General features: G+C 38.8%; 1 protein-coding gene across 1 annotated transcript in view; it reads left to right on the top strand.

The window, feature by feature from the left end:
- Nucleotides 1-674: 674 nt before the first annotated feature.
- The window catches only part of b4galt5 (UDP-Gal:betaGlcNAc beta 1,4- galactosyltransferase, polypeptide 5), a 65,557-nt gene continuing 48,217 nt past the window's right edge, over nt 675-18,014 (top strand). Inside the window, exon 1 of the mRNA XM_007237648.4 lies at nt 675-1,255. Within this exon, the coding sequence (XP_007237710.3) occupies nt 1,147-1,255 (109 nt within the window). The 5' untranslated portion in view covers nt 675-1,146. The remainder of the gene's footprint in view (nt 1,256-18,014) is intronic.

Raw genomic sequence — 18,014 nt, 5'->3', positions numbered from 1 at the left:
TGGCACACTGCACACACTGCCAAAAGTATCAAATGGTCTTATAATATATGAGACACTGATTTTTGTGTTTTCCTTGATTGTGAGCCATAATCATCAACAATAAAAGGAATAAACGTGTAAAATAGATCACTGTGTAATAACTCTATATAATTGTTTTTTCTTTCTTTTTCTCTTTTTTTTACATTTTTACATTTTGAAACTCATATTACTGAATTACTAAAAAAATACGTTTCAGTGATATTCACATTTTTTTAGATGCACTAGTAAATGTGGCTACTTAAAATATTCAAATAGTTAATGTATAAAACATAAATTAGATATATTAGACTTAGAGTTGGAGGAAGATGACTCGCTGTGGCAACCCCTGAAAAAGGGAAAAGTCGAAAGAAGAAGAAGAAGAAGAAGAAGAAGAAGAAGAAGATATATTAGACAAACACACACACACACACATACACTTACACACACCTTTCAAGAATTCTTCTTTCAGCTCCCAAGCGTTGTCTTTTTGTAACGCGCCCGTATTGGGGAGAGCCCTCCCGCACATGATTCAGAGAAGCATAGAAATCCAACCAATCAGCTCGCGAGAAGCCACTTTTGGAAGTAGCTTGATTAGCCAATCCTGGCCGAGAAGGCGGGTCCTCACCTAAAACAGGTGGGTAAAAAAACGCCCACTCTTCTTATACACTAACGCGAGCTAACCTACACCTCCATTCATCCTCGCCGCCGAAGGGAAGGGAAGGCAGTGCGGGCAGTGGGTGGCGTTCGCCGCGACGAAGATGAGTGAAGATCGGATTTAGGCGTGTTTTTATATCGAATTTACCTCAGAATTAGCGTTATTTTTAATAAGAACCAAATGACAGCGTAAAAAACAGCAAAAATCGCAGCGCTCGCGCTTCCCGCCTGTTCGGCCACAGTCTCGGCGCTCGCGCGGCCCCCGTCTTCACGGTTCAAATTTTAACGGCTTTTTTAAAACAGCGTTAGCCTTCAGCTAGCTCTTATAACCCACAGATTCGCCCCAGAAACAGGAGATTTTGACGTTTTCCACCCTTCTTGTTCGCGTCTTCAGCTCACCAGGACGTTTCCACAGGAGAAGGGGCTGCTTCGGGTCGTTCCTGCGGTGGGGTTTGGCCGTGGTTCGCTGTGAGGATGATGCCGCCGCACATGAGATTTCGGAGAAGGTCATTTCTCGGGCTGCTGTTCCTCTTCTCCCTGTCCACCTCAGCGCTTTACTTCATCTACTCAGCGCCTGGAATAGGTGAGTGTGTGCGTTGTTTTCCCTTCATGGGCTGAGAAACCGAGGGCTTGCTGGAAATGAGCGAGTTAAAGGGCGTCTGGTGTGATGACTGACAGTGGGAGAATAATGATATGGCAAATGACAGCTAAAAGACTGGCTAATAGTCTGACTAAGCTGGATAAACATCAGAAATACCAAGTGATTAGTGATAGTTAGGCTAGTTAGGCTCACCTTTAACTAAGATCGTTAGCTAACTAGCTGTTTAATTAGCTAACCTAGCTAATTACATGGTCAGTGAACATGGCCTGCTTTGTGCTTTTGTTGGCTAATGTTATATATGTGGATATCATTCATTTCTATTAAACTGAGGCTTTTTGAGATATCTATGCAGCTAGTTAGCTAGTCAGTAAAGTGTATTGAGCTCTATCTACTATAGAATGGGTCACATCACTGTGGTGAAGCTGCACATGTGCGTAAATAAAGGTCATCATACCAATGGCAAGCATCTAACTGGACCTCCCCTAATCTACCAGCAGTGGAGTGTGGAGCAGTGGACCTCCATTCAGTTTCTATCTACACAGTCAGTGAACATGGATGGCATGTATTTAGTTAAAGGAAAGATGACCATGATTTAGTGCTGCTTTGTGCTTTTGCTGGCTATGGGGATATCATTCATTTCTCACGAACTGTGCCTTCCTAAAGGCATGGCTTTTTTACCAGTTGAATGTATCTAGATCAGTAATAGACATGGAGATTTAGCTACTGTAGAATGGGACAAACTTTACTCTGGTCACTACCCAATGCTGTACATCTAACTGGACACCCACCTCTATCCAATTCCTTTAGTATTAATGAATGCCATTACTATAGTAGAACTACATTATTATTATTTACTCCATTCATTTGTGTTGAGATCCAGTGAATAGATCCAGATCTAATCTAAAACCCAACATCTGGCCTCACTCACTCTCTAGTCTCACATTTAACAAACTATGTAGCTGTCTAGATAACCTACACAGTCAGTGAACATTGCATGTTCTAAAAGGACAATGAGCGAAAGATAGAGATGTTTCTGTTCTACTTTGTGCTTTTGCTGGCTATGGATGGCGGCATCGTTCATTTCTACAGAACTCAGCTTCATTAAGAGCTTGGTTGTTTTACCAACTGAAGGTATCCAACCTACCTAACCAGCTGGAAACGTCAACAATGCATTGGCATTGCTGTTATTCATTTACTATTAAGCTTTAATTGTTATAGAATAGGTCACATCACTTTGGTGAAGCTGCACATGTGCCTAAAAGGTCATCATGCCCAATGCCAAGCATCTAACAGGACATACACAGAGCAGTGAGGTGTGGAGGAGTAGATCTATATCATATTTCTTTGTGATGAGATGAATGATCCAGTATTTAAATTCTTGAACAAACTGTTAGTGGTGGACATGTAGGCTAATTTATGTCATTATTATACTATTTTGGTATGATTTGAAGTGATCCAGTGTTTAGGGCTGTTTTTAACATTTATGTTTAATAAATGTCTAGAGTATAAAATATAGGTACTGAAACACTACATGCCCAAAACCGAGCATCAAAATGGACAGAAAGCCTCCAATTGTAGGGTGTAGAGCAGTAAAGCTTTATCTAATACTTTAGGGATGAGTTGGAGTGATCTAGAACCAATGACCCAACACCTAGCCTCACTGAAGGTCTTGTGACTATGCAATCTGACCTTCACATCCTCTGTCTGACAGTGTGAGAAAAGCTAATGACAGCTTATAGGCTATCTTAGACATCAGGAATGCAGATACCATGTTTCAGTGCTCATTTAGTTCTACTGACCTCAGCTTCCTTGAGGGTTTGGCTGATTGAAATTAAACGGCTACCAGCGGAAATGTAGCTACCCAGCTGGAAACATCACTAATGGTCATTTAGACCAATTTCATTTCATTCATATACCATATCTATGTTATTTAACCATTTTACAAGAATAGCACTGTGGTACACCCATAAATAAGTTTAAGGGCACCATGTCCAATTAAATGGAAAACCCCATGCAATTCCTTTGGGGATGACTGGGAGTGATTCAGTCAGTGGATCACTAATGGCAGGAACTATATTTGGGGTTGTTCCTGCCATTACGAAACTATAGTTACTGTATCTCAATCTCATACCTTTGGGATGAGTTAGAGAGATCACAATCTAATCACCCAACACCTGACCTCACCCATGTCTTGTGTCTGTATGCAATATGATCTTCACAGCATCTGTCTGTCAGTGTGAGAATAGCTAATGACTGCTAATTGTATTGCTTGGCTAGACATTGGGAATGCCATGTGACTAGGCTCACATTTAACTAGCTAACTATCTAGACACAAGTTCAGTGAACATAACACGTAGCTAAAGGGCAACTGTGTTTTAGCGCTGCTTTGTGCGTTTGCATGCTATAGGTACAACATTAATTTGTGGATGAGTGGACCGTCATTGTTTTCCTTTGTGATAAGTTAAAGTAATCCAACATTTAGTTACCTGGAAATCTCAGCACTGAGCATTTATGGTAATTCATGTCATTATTATATTATAGCAACTTTAGGGTGCATCCTTTGTTATAAGAATGGAATATAGGTGCATCCATTTATGAGTCTAAGCTTTGGTCTATGAAGCAATTTACTTTGAATAGACATTACATTTTTGGGGGATACGTTTGTGTTCTTGGCCTCAATGCAGTAAATATTTAGAATCTAATATAAATCTAATAGAACACTTTGATGAAGTTTCACATGAGTCTAAGTTCACCATGCCCAGTACCAAGAGAATAGCTAATAACATCTAGTAGACTATATTAGAAAACAGAATTGCCAAGTATGGACATGTTTACATGCGCAATGAATATGGTATGTAAAGGACAGTGAGAACGGCAGTCATGTTTCAGTGCTCATTCGGTTCTACTAAACTCAGCTTCCTTGAGGGCTTGGCTGTTTTACCAGCTGAAAGTAATAAGCTGGAAATGTCAGTAATAGCCATTTAGGTTTATTTCTGTCATTTATGTAATGTAGATAAGAAAAAGGTGTGCCCATTGTTGGCACAGCTTGTATCCCCATTTTCCTATTTTCACTTATTTCATCTCCACTAAAAGGCAATCCTCCACTAAAAGAGAACAGTCTGGTGTATCCATTCATGAGCCTAAGGTCAGCATGCCCAATGTCAGGCATCTAAATAGGCATAAAGCTATCCAACACTGTGATGTGGAGCAATGCATCTGTGTCCTTTGGAGTGATGGACATGCATCCAATACCTTTAAATGCGTTGTTTTTGTGACTGCTTGCAATCAAATCTTTACAGCAGGGGACATACTCTCTATTATTGCCCTTGATTATGGAAGATATGTTGCACCATAAAAAGGGAAATCATATTTCATGTCAAAACAGCCAATGGAAGGCAGCAGCCATCTACAGTATCCTCACTGCTGCTCCTTCCTCTGTCGGACTCAGCACATCTTAAATGGAGTTCTGCATTGTAAATGAGTTGAAGGCTGTTGCAAGTGCAGAAGTAATCAATACCTATGTATTTTCCCTGTTCATTGATTATGGTTTCTGATTCTGATAGTAGTCTTATGGCTTCCGTAGTATTCATTGATTGTTATGCAAATCTTAGGTACTGTTGCAATTAATAAATGCCAGTAAAAAAAAACTGCAAAGAGGACACTCCTTAGACAGTGACTGGTCTTTCCTTGCATGCTTTTGGCATTAGGGTTTATATAGTGGGAGAGTCTGAAGCCCTGTAAAGGAGGAAATGTGACTTAAAATAAAAGGGTTTGCTATTCAAAGGTCCTTATTTTTATGAGTGTGATTTTCTTATCATGTTTCTTCCATGAACACATTTATTGTCTACTGTTAATAATTAAACATAGGTTGATGCTGTTAATAACAAATAACATACAATAATGGCCTCTGTGTGAGACAGATTATTGAAATATTTGGTATGGTCTACTTCCTCAGTGTGTAAAGTTTCACTGCAAACAAGCTCAAATCTTTATGACAGTGACAGTAATAAATTACAGGGCATTTGGTATGAGGAAGCACTTTCTCTGCACTAGCTAAGCTTTATGTCCCCTATTCGTTGCTCCAGCATTTCCTGCTCATCCAACATTGATTCTGAAAACAAGTTTCTCTTTTGAGGATGCCTAGACTAGAAGTTGGAACATTTTAGTTATTCCTGACAACATCAGAGACATCATGTTCTGATGTTGGATGATTAGATCCACCATTGCAACCTTTTGAAGAAAAGCTAAGCTCATGCTTTCCATATGCTCTCCAACTCTTTGGGTATCATACTTTAGAATGTCCCTTTGTATTGTGTGCAGTTAAGCATCATATATCTCTTTTGTTCATAGAAAATGTAGCAGATTATCTTTTATGCATGTAAATAAAACCAGGACATGGTTTACCCTGCATTGCATTTGCATGTGCAACAAGACTCTAAAACCGTGAGCTGCAGTGAGTTATTGCTTTAAGGCGATTGCCTATAACTGCAGCAGTACAGTACCAAGGTTCTTGCAGTGTAGGGCCATACCCATTTATTTATTTATTTATTTATTTTTGTTTGTGTATAATAGCCATGGATGAAAGAAGCATAAGTAAATAAAGTAATAAATAACATGATGTAAATGATAATCATTCTGTGACAAAGGTTATGTTACATCTTGCAAAATGTTTTAAACACAATAATCATCTCAAATGATTAATGATCACACCGGCATTATTTAAGCAAATTAGGGCTGCACGATTTGGGCAAAATATCTAATTGCGATTTTTCCACAGAATATTGCGATTGCGATTTAAATTGCGATTATTTTTAATCCATCAAAAACCTAAACCTGTATTAGTGGTTACCATACCTATCAAATAAATTTATAAACTTCTTCCACATAAAATATTCACAGGTATCTCAGATTAAATGCAGTTTTCAGTTTTATTTTTAAATTGCAAGTAACAACAAAATAAATAACAAGGTTTAACTGCAACATCAGTAACTGTAAAGTCTGAGTTTTGAGATGCATTTTTACAATATAAATTAACTTAAAAGTAAATCAGTTTTTTGCACATTAAATGCAAAAGTAGAGAGAGAGATTTCTGGTGTGAGTTACTACTCACAGGTAAATATTCTCACGCTGTATCTGCTGTTTCTCTTTCATCTGCCTGGCGCTCATATTGTAATCCCATAGATAGTTCTGCAGTTTCTCAGTGTTTTCTGTCGTATTTTGCGGCTAGCGCGAGCGCTTTACACAAGAACTAACGCCACGGACCAGGTGCCACGCGCTCGGCACAACACCGCCCGCTGTACAACTCCGCTGTACAACAGCGCTTTTAAATTAATTTAACACGAAAATGAGGGTATTCTATCAGTAATTTCAGTTAGTTGTAGTTAGTTTTATAAACACAAAATACAGTTCGAGATAGTTATGTTATTTTCTTTTAATTGCCGTTTTTATCAGATTCAGTTAACACAAATGTTTTTCACTTTCAGTTTTCGCTATTTCGTTCGCTTTAGTGAACAATAATAATTGGTTACTTAGCAACATTATGATTAGCACACCAAAGCTTTATATAAAATAAAAATAGGAGCCCGATTTCGGGTCGGTCCTCGGGTCAGGTCAGGTTCGGGCAGAAAATCTAAGCTCTAAAAGAGAAAGCAGCAGCACCACAAACATCGGAGCAGCTAAAAAGAGCTTAACGTCCTTAATTCGGAACTTGGCTTGTCCACGGCAATCACTGAATTGATTAGAGCAGCAAATCGTCACAATTGTGCCTCACTTCACCACGCCAAACCACAGGCACAGCGGCCAGAAGCTGTTTTAACGCCGTTACTCCCAACACTGGTACAAACTGATATTTATTTATACTGTTTATATATTACTTTTATATTTTATTTAATAATCCCCAAATACTAATAAAATTACAATATAACGAATTCCAAAAGATATAAACGAAAAACGGCACGCAATAGCAGAAATAAAATAAAGAAATATTATTTCTGCCCCAAAAAGACGCGTCGTCACCCCGGCGATGTGTGCGGCGCAAACCGATTAACCCACGCGCGGAGCTTTAAACAGGCAGAGCTGCAGCTGCTGACACGCGTGCAGCACTGTGTGATTATAACAGTGTAACTTGTGGTACATCATAAAGATCATAGTGTGATTTGTTGTATTAAAACAGATCTACCTCACAGACCATTTTCTGGAGCACCATCTGACAGAGCGCAAAGGAAAGCGGAGGGAATTCTCTGCTGACCCGGCGCGAGTTCGGGCATCAAGTCAGGTTCGGGTTCGCAGACAATCTGAACTCTACAACGCATTTAAACAATTGCACAGTGTCCGCCTGGCTTTAAATTATTTTATCCAAGTCTTCCACTCATGTCCAAGCGCCACTTTAAATTTAATTCACCCTGATGTAGCTGCAATGGAGAGAGCGGCAGTGCATGCTGGCTTCGTTGCGTTGAACGCAGCCCCGCCCTCCAGTGAAAAAAATATTCAAATGAATCCAGCCCCTGCTGCATCAGGCCAATCGGAGAAGAGCAGGCGGTGTGCTCACACACACACACAAGCCTCTCAGACACAGAACAGGCGCTTTTAACCACATAAGTTGGAAACACTTGCAGGCTATTGGCTAATTCAAATCGCAGCTCCTGCGATTGAAAAATCGCGTCCATTCAAATCGCGATTTCGATTAAAAAACGATTAATCGTTCAGCCCTAAAGCAAATGAAAATATACTCACATGTAATAAATAATGATTAATCTAAGCATACATCAATGGTTAATATTGCACTAATGATTAACTGTAGTATCTGCAAGTATACTAAACACTGAGCAGGTGCTTTTTGGAGGCATAAATAGTTTGCAAATTTTATTGTTTTTCACTGTTGTGTTGTTTCTTTCCCAGTTTGTATACCTGAAGTGTTGTTTATTGTTATATTATATTTTTACCTTATTTCCCACCCATTGTTTGCTCACAGTCTGGAGTGTGAGACTGTTTGTTTACAAGCATGAGGCGAACCAAGAATGGGCAGCAGCCGAAAACAGCGCTGCACTGCTGAGTTAAGAGTGTTATTGTTCACTGATGAATAAACTCACAGAGTCAGGCTTTTAGCTCCGTCTGGCTGGCTCTGAGCGTGGCGAGGTGGTGAAGTGCAATTGAAGTGCACAGAGGCCGCCTTTTTAAATAGTTTTAACAGTTCTCAGATTCTGTGATGTGAAAATATAAGCAAAGCCAGCTACAAAGAGGAAACGGTCTAATTGGTTTAGTGTCAGACGGTAGGGAAGATGAGTATGACTTTTTCGAAGTTTCATCACACTGTTTTTTCTGAAGCGATGCCAGTCGCTGCACGGGAGCTAGGAAGTATAGTAGGCTAAAAAAGTAATGCATAACATCTACTCCATTTAAATGTGTGCATCATTTCCACATGAATAAAATATATTACTTCAGCAAAGCTGTTGCCGAACCTACAAAACCGAACGGCAAAATTGTGCCGATGTCATATATTTTATTTATGTGGTAGTGTTGTACAGATTTTACTTTTCCAGCCAATGTAGTGGATCACTTTTGTTCAGTGTACTCTGCACATTGCTCTTCTTTAATTAACTAAAGAAGATGTGGATTTGTGAGCATTGCACAAGCCAAAAGTGCCTTTGCAGCTTACAAGGTCATATATTCTTTTTGCCTGTCGTTTCAACTCCAAAACTGCAGACTTTATTTCACAGTTTTAAATTAAAATGTTTAGACCCGTCATGGTCGCCCATTTTTCGGATTATATGTATTATTTTTTTGTCTGAATATTGTAATTTTAGGACCATCTTATACCACTGATATAATGATAGTATAATAACGTAGTAATTAATTAATGCAACACTTTTAAAGAGAATTTTTTTACACATTTTTACACAGTGTCAACAGCTCATTCATTTTAAAAGGCTCTCTACTAAGTAAACACAATGAGTAATATTGAGGTCAGCCAAATGATTATAATTTCCATATAGTGTACGACAAGTTGATAATGTACTTATTGTGACAGGCCTACTCATTTTTCATTCATCAGCAATGTACTGGAATTGTTACACCCTCACCCTTAGTTATATGACAAGCATGTTTAAAACCCGGTAAAAGGCTGTGTTCCAGAACCGTAACCTATGCTAAACTCATCATCTGTGTCTTTGCACATTTCCCCACTTAGTCCATCTATTTGCTTACTTATTAATGACCGAAGGTCTTGCTGGAGCCCATTTCTTTGCCCTTCCTCCCCCCATGTTGGCTCCCTTTATGCTTTGATGCACCAGAAAGGCATCGTTAAAACTCGACACAAGGACCAGTAGAACCGGTGTATTAATTATGGATGGTCCCCCTTTAGCCGCAGAGGGACAGAAGGTGCCTTTGAGTGGGCTGGAATGGGTTTGTGTTACAATTCCAATTGAACGAGGAAGTACATTGGGACTTCCGGGACTGTGGTTCATTTAGAAAATTCAGCTAGGAAGTGAGACTGGGGAATTACGTCATGTGCGGAGGGGAGTGTTCCCTTTAGGCAGTAATAGCAGGAGAAACCACATGACACACATACACACACCACACACACTCATATCCCATCCCCCAGCCTCATGACCCAAGAGATATTAAGCCTTGTCTCAAGAGACAGTGTCAAGAGATGAATAAAACCATTAGGATACAGACATGTCCCTACTGCTGGGGGCTGGGAGGGCTGGGGGAGTCCTGTTGGAGCTCAACTGAGCAAGTGTCCTATATATATGGAGCAGACCTTAGGAGAACCCAGGTGCTTCCTTCCATCCCCTGAGCATTTTGTTTACCATCTGAGAGAGAGAAAGGGAGAGGGAGCAGTGGAGAGAGAGATCTGCTGTGTCTCCTGCTGATGATAAACATTTGAACACAGAACACATGGGCTGTCACTCGTTTCCTCTCTCCACTGACTGCTGACTGGCACATCAACCGCTACAAGGAAGGAAGGCAGGGTAAACTTGATTACCTTCGTGCTTCTGAAGATCAGCTGACCCATCACCCACACTTTTTCCCTTTATCTCATTCCTTTCTGAGAAGCTCATAAGCTCATGACTAAAGGTGCCTAATTAATGAATAATAAATCTGTCCCTTTCTTTGGCTCAGTGTGCAAAGCTGTTGCCTTGGTTTGAAGACTAAACGGTTCCAATGATCAACTGTTTCTAATTGGGTTTTAAATAGGGGTATGCAATATCGTGTACATGCAATATCACAATGCTTTAAGGGAACTTAAAGTGTAAAAGTATAGGCAAAATTCTAAACACTATAAATAAGTACAAACACATCTTAATTGGAGTAGTTTTTGTAACTGGACATGCATAGTTTTAAAGGCTTAATTAACATTGACAGATAATTGACAGATAACATTGACAGATAAATAACATGACAGACATTTTAAAATGTATCTGATTTGAGTAAGTTCTCTTTCATATGTGTTCCTAGTGCAGATGTGGGGTTCCAAATGTATTGAATTGTGATGTATGGGTGCTTCTTTGAACAATACAGGTTTTTAATTGGTTAAACAAACAAGGTATCCTTCGCTTCTGGGGCAGATTTACTGTAAATACATGCATCAGGTTTAACAGCATATAATTTCCTCTTCTTAACTTCCTTTTAAAGCAAAACTTGAATGAGAGGAACTGTTTATTACGGGATTAGTTCTGTGAATTGTGCAAGTAGAGTAAAGTGTCATCAGAGGGGATCCTGATTGGACAGCGGAAATTGCTAGAGAAATGTCTGTTGGAATTTCCTGTTAATCAATAAAAGCATTCATCTACTTAAATTTGAACCTGTTGCTGATTCAGAAGTGTGAATGTACAGCTGGTCAATAGAATAGGATTATCTGGGGCAGATGGACATGAACCTATAATGCCCAGCATTGAGGTGTGGAGCATTGGAACTGTATTTTCTGGAATGATGGTGCTTTATTCAGATTCAGTACTTTTGAGATGAGTTGGAGATGAAGTGGTGTAGCTCTTCTAACATATTGATCTCATTAACACTCCTGTTGCTGAATGCAATTAAATTTCTCAGAGCAATGCTCACAAATCTAGCAAAAAGCCTTCTCTGGACAATAGAGGCAGTTTCTCAACAAAAGCCCTGGATTTGAGAAGAAACAATGAATAAACAGGTTATGTGTAACATTTATGTGCCTATTTTAGCATTCTGCACCATTCTATTAAGCTCATATTCAATAGGAATTCAATTGAAAGCTGGATCAGACAAGATTAGCAGTTGGCAGTGCTATTGAGGTTACTCAAACACGTCTTCTACAGCATTAAAACATTGTTAAAGTGCTGTGTATCATGTCATTACTTACATTACAATAAACATGGCCTCTCTCTAAACTCATGCATGACTTCAGCTGTTAAAGGAATTTTGGCCAAGTGACGTTGATGGATGTTGTGTGTTTATGGTTTGGTCTCTGTCTTGGAGGCTGTTTTGGAATGGAGTTCCTGGAGTTAGCACCAGCAGTATGTATATTTTACCATTTGCATTAAACACATGTGAGCACATGTACACTCCGAACAGGCCATGCTGGCACTCATATATGGGCTTGTAGGTGTCAACACACTTTTCCATTGCCACTTACAGCTTAATGCCCCACTTTGTGCAGGTGTTTTTTGTTCCTCATTTATCCAAAGGCTACACCACAGAGACTAGGGGTCTGGGTGGCAGCAGTAGACGGATGTGGTGAGCTCTTGCACAATTGCGTTACCATTAATGACTGAAGTGATGCATTCCCTGACACGTTTTGGCACTGAACGCTTGGCCCAGATAAACTTTTATGGCTACTGCACAAAGTGCAAAGTGGCTTGATCATGTAGTTCAGATGCGCTGTCACATACTCTTTTACAGCAGGATAGAAACCTGAGTTTTACAACCAACCACCTTACGTAACTTATCACAGGCCCGCCTATGCATTCCTGTAAAGACCTGACTATACAAGCCTGTGGTTTGTATAGGTGAACACTAGGTTCGGAAACTACAGTATAAGGCCCAGCTTTTGTTTCAAAGATTGTAATAAGCTGACAGCTGAAATATTACCTTGTTACCACAATGCATGTTTTAGGTTCTCCTTATTTTGATTAATTAAAAGTATATTAAATATACTAATGAATTGTATTGAATCAAATTCTGCCTTTTGTGACATTTTTAAATTTTTAAAACATCAGTATTTTAGTCAAGTCCATTTATTTATTCAAGGTATAAAAGCAAGAAGGAAATAAAAAAAAACTTTAGAAATTATCTATATTTCGGAGTTACAAAAGGGCATTTTTCTTTTGTTCAGCTCCTTTGTGCAAAAGTTGAGCTCTGAACAATTATGCTTTAAAAGTTGGTTTGAACAATTCAGGTGTCCAACTTTCGCTGATTACTTACAAACGGCGTCAGTATAAAAGCATTGCCGGAACAGACTGTCTTACTGAACTCTCTAGGGTAGGATTTAGACAATACTGCATGTCAGGACTGCTCTCATAATGGCTAGAAAAGCAATTATCAAAAGAAGACAGATGGACCTTTAAAGTATAGGCCTTTAGAGACGTTGCAGACAAAGCTGGAGTGTGAAAGAGTCAGTACAGTTTCCTAATATACGTGGCCCACACTACAGGATGTTAAGAATCTTAGCAAATGTTAAAAATGTGAGGGACCCTACATATGATTTTTTTACAAGTTTTTCTGTGCTTGTAGTCCCCACAACGCACTGCAAGAGAAAAGAGTACTGATGGTACACGTCCACCAGCACTTGGTGTTGCTTAACTCATTGTACCCAGGCTAAGCAGTGGTTGTGTGTGCATGTTCCTTAGCAGTGACGTGCAGTTAATATAGTGGGTACCCCTTCTGTGTTTTAAAAAGCTTTGATTGGTTAGTACCGCTGTCAGTCATATAAGAGTTCTGTAGCAACTGAAAACACAGACTAATGCTTTGAATTTGTTGCTGTTTTGTATTTTAGTTAATTTATAAAATAAGTCCATACACTTACAATAACTATAATATATATTTTCTGATTTAAAAGTATGTAATTATTTACTTGCATTTATTGTCATCCCTTCTCTAAAGGGTTAGAAGGGCCTCACTGCACACCACTGTTCCTTAGGGACCTGTATCTCTCTCTACCTCTACCTCAAGTCTTTTTATGGCATGTGAGCAGTCTGTAGTGTGAAAATCTCCTGCTATTGCTGCACATACAGTAGGTAGTACAATTCGATTACAATTCTGTTACTTACAAGGTTATTACAGCTCGTATGATGCTTTTATCTTATTTTATTTAACTCATATTGCATTAATGTTAAAAAAATAGATTTATCTTATAGTTTTTTACACTTTGGCCCAAAACTGGTGAAAATGACCAAGTGTTGTGAACAGAAGACTTTGAGCTACAAGCTGGACAGGTGGTATGTATGGCAGTTGAAAGCAATTGCTAAGAGAACAAACACAAAAGAAAAAGATTGTTTTACTGGGCTGGACATAAAAATTGTGTGCTTTACTTCCAACCAGTCTTATCAGCCAACCATTATATCATTTAGGTCCTTATTGAACACTGCTTCAAGGTCTTTACAGGAAAACTCTCTCTCCCCCACTTTGATGTTATCTAACTCTGCATTGATTTATCTATCGGTCCATCTGGCCTTCCATTTTACCTCCACTTTCATCTTTTATAGTCCTTGCCCCTCTTTTTATCCTCAGAAGCCATATTTGAGTATAATTAAGAAGTTTTTTTTCTGTCCTTTTTTCTTTGCCCACTGATAGAAGGAAGCAAAGTTTTAGCTTCTCTAGACTCTCTTGCTCCTTCATTTACATGGTAATTTGCAAATAAGAGAGCAGTGGTCTGTCCTTTATTTGCATCATACTTTGTTTAGCGAAGATGAAGAGATGGACAGGAGGAGTAAATAACGATCAGCTAGCCACTATGGCCTAAAACAGCTTAGTGACACCCTGTCACTTAATTTGCAGTCAAGATAAATCGTTGTTTATTGGTCCCCAAAACAAGTTGTCCTCAGTGGAACAAACATCAGGGCATGTTGCGCAGTTGTCGCATTCTATGAACAAGCCAAGCTGCCGTGTAAATCAAAGTGATCGACCTTGGGTTTCTCTTTTTCTCGGCACATGCAGCCTCAGCCATGTTGGAAGTGACAAGCTCCTATTACAAAGTGCGAGAGGCTTTCAAATGGAATTGTGTTAATGATGGATTGTTGCTCTGTCCCAGCAGGCTCAGACATCTCACAGATCGATACAAGTGAGAGCTGTAAAGTGACGGCATTCCTAGCTTTTATCCAAGTTATCATGGAGTTGACACTTTTAGCCTGTGAACCTCACCCTCCTGTTTAAGGTCCAAGGACAGCCATGTGACGCAAAGTAGCGTATTAGCAATGGAATTCAGTTTAGAATCAATCAGGGCGGGCGAGGTGGCTGCACCCACTCCCTTTGGCAGCTGAAATCCTCTTAAACCTACCCCCCTTTCTTCTGCCACATGATTTAAAATTTCCGTAATCTGTTTCACGGAGCTGCAGTTGATAACCGGAAACTCATTTGTTATAGCCATAACATCAAGCCGATACACCAAGCAACAGTTTATCGCTTGTCTCAGAAGCATAGAGAGGAAAAGTATGTTTTCTGTTGTACCTCATCAGTGTGGTGTTGAAAGAGTAATATCTGTAGCTTAGCCACTCCTACTCGGTAAAGCCAGTGATGGATGAAGTGACGGGTAAAACAGGCATGGCACTGGGTGAAGAGATCTTTTTAGTACAAGGGCCTGCTTAACACTTTCTGTCTTTTTTCTTTATCTTATTTTGGAATTTCACCTGGATTCGTACACTTGAGCCTGAACTTACTTTACTTAAGGACAGGAAAGCAGATGCTTAAGGCTCCGTGCTTTTCCGCCTGCATTTCAGGTGTAGTTGCGTTAAAAATGTGTCACAACCCATTTCATAACTTAACGTAAGTCTGAGCTGCACTCTGGGCAAGAAATGTATAAAGCACTAGAGACCCAGACTTGAGTAAAAGTGCTCTATCAAAAAATGCTCTATCAAAAAATATACTTAAGTAGAAGTTTAAAGGTTCTTTAAGCTCCAAACTTCAGTGAAAGTACTAAAATATTCAACATTATCTGTGTGTTTCAAGTCGTTTATTCTACAATTTGCTTGTACAGAACTGTTATGTAGTTATTACAGAATGTAGTGGAAAGTATTAAGAGTGAAAGGCAGAACAAAAGCAGTGAGGTCTTCTTATAAGATCAGCTTGAAAACTTGATTCACTCATTTATGAGCAGCTTCATCAAACCTGCTGACAGTGCAGAGCATCTACCAATCAGTGACTTTACTGATAATGTGGGTTTGAGATGATTCCTTACATTTTTATAAATGCAAGGAGTAACGATGCAGCCCAAATAACAAATTAAAAACATATAAAAGTGGAAATAGGAGAAAATAATATAATATTCCAGTAGAGTACAAATACAGCATTCACAGTAGTAAAGTACTTCTACTTCCTTACTATACATGCTGATTCTTAGCATTACTGTAAGGATTGCTGGAGCCATGTTGCCCTATACCACCAGAGTGCTTGTTTAAGCTCGTTCATGGCCCTATGATTTGCCCTTTACGCCCTATATGATAAGAAAATTTATTACGACACAACAAAATATTGTCATATTGTCCACCTCTACTGTCACAGTACCTTAAACTCTTAGCCGTTGGATTTGCATTGTATTATGGAAACTGTAGTAGTGTAACAGCATTGCCATGGTGACTGTATTGTTGTTTAAAAAAACACAAAAGTTTTGTTTGCCGATGTTTAGCCACAAGAAACAGAACGACATCCTGACTAAAACCACAAAGGTGTTTAAAGTTAGTGAAGCAGCAGAGATTCAAAGCTAGCACTCGGAGGCGATTGGAAAACTCATGCTATGAGGCAAGAGTAGGTAGACTCAGTAATTCTCAACACGTCATGAACTTATGGCTTTCCCTGCTCTACAAAATGTCATATTGTAATCCTGTCGCAACAATTGTTTTTAAAATACATTTATTTAGGATTTTTTCCCATTTTCTCCCAATTTGGCTATCCAATTGTCCCACCCCTTTGGGCCCGCCTGACGCCACCTTTGATCGTGATGGGGAGAGAGCGCCATCTACCCAATTGGACCTCCCGTTCATAGTGGCAGCGCACTAGAGCGCTGGACCATTCGACGCCCCGTCGCAACAAAATGTTTATTAAAGAACAGTATGTGATTGGTCAGAATGCTTATAACATACAGTGAAGAATTTTGTCATTGGTTACAAATAGTGCTGGATGATGTAATCTCAATATGATGATTAATTGAATTAAAATATGTTACCTTGATCATGTTCAATGAATGATTATTTCTAACCAGCAACAGGAACAGCATTTTCCTTTGGTTCAAGCTACTCGAGTTCCTCACTTTAGTTTCTGTGTTCTGAGTTCGCTTGCATGTTTCTTCCAGGTCACATTGTTGAAGGGGTGAAGTCACATGACTACCCATACATAAGTATGTTTTTTAAGGGGACAGTACATGAACACACACAGTGATGAGTATAAACAGTATGAGCAAAAATGGTTCTGGAATATATGCTTGCTTTATATAGGTTTATGGCTTAATCTATTTTGAGGATTACAAAAAAAATTAAATACGCTTTAATTAAATTATACTGTATATAAAATAAAGATAATTTATTTGATATGTTGATAATCAATTGCTATAGTATATATATATATATATATATATATATATATATATATATATATATATATATATATATATATTAGGAATGTCACGATTCTCTAAATCCTCGATTTTATTTTATTTTCGATTTTAGGGTCATGGTTCGATTCGATTCTTGATTTTTTTTACAGCAGAGTAAAAATAATTAATTATTGTGCATTCAAAACCAATTCATAGTTTCTGATGAGCTGAATTAGCTGTATTGAATTAGGGAGAAACAGAAATGTTCAGAGTGGGGGGTCTTATCTCATATTTGTGTGCCATTGGTGCCTTGCACACTGTGGACAACTCTGCTCAAAAAACATCAGCAAAACGTCTGACAGTGCATCTTTCTGCGCAGTTATTGTAATCTTACAAGTGTACAAGGTGTTGTTTGATTTCCATTGTTTCCTCACCAACTTTAATTAGACTGCAATTCTGCAGCCATAAAACACGAACACAAAAAAGGAAAAGGGAATGAGGGAATATAATTTTATTGTGGCCAAGCGATAACAACTTACTGGAATGTTCCTTAGTTCTTTGTGAATTCTGCTTTCTCATGACTTTCACCATCTGGCAAGGTGACCTAAATTTCGTTCCTTCTCGTAAATGTAAGGGAAACTTATTTATAACTTATAGCCCTTAGAGTGAAATTAGGACCAGATTTGCATCACTGGAAGATTTTATGAATATGAACTTCCCCATATTTAGAGGTTGATCGAACTTGCTTCCTCTTAATTTCTGCTCAATATTAAAGCTAAAATTGGAAGCTGAAAGGGAACCTAGAGTCCTATGTGTCATCTTAGAGGCAGACTGCTAGGATTCAGTTTTATCTTTGAAATCTGGAAGAATACAAACATTTTAATGAAACTGAAACCAACTCTCGAAAAACACTGACAGTGTCTGATCAAGAAGATATAATTTAACACAGTCACTCATTATATAGCTGAACCCACATGGGACAAAAAGCACATGACCTCAACTGTTGTTCTGCACAGTGTAGCTCTG

The sequence above is a fragment of the Astyanax mexicanus genome, chromosome 13 (assembly GCF_023375975.1).
Source record: "Astyanax mexicanus isolate ESR-SI-001 chromosome 13, AstMex3_surface, whole genome shotgun sequence".
NCBI classification, from domain to species: Eukaryota; Metazoa; Chordata; class Actinopteri; order Characiformes; family Acestrorhamphidae; genus Astyanax; species Astyanax mexicanus.
Note: the sequence above shows the minus strand (reverse complement) of the source record. Positions and strands in the feature narration are given on the sequence as shown.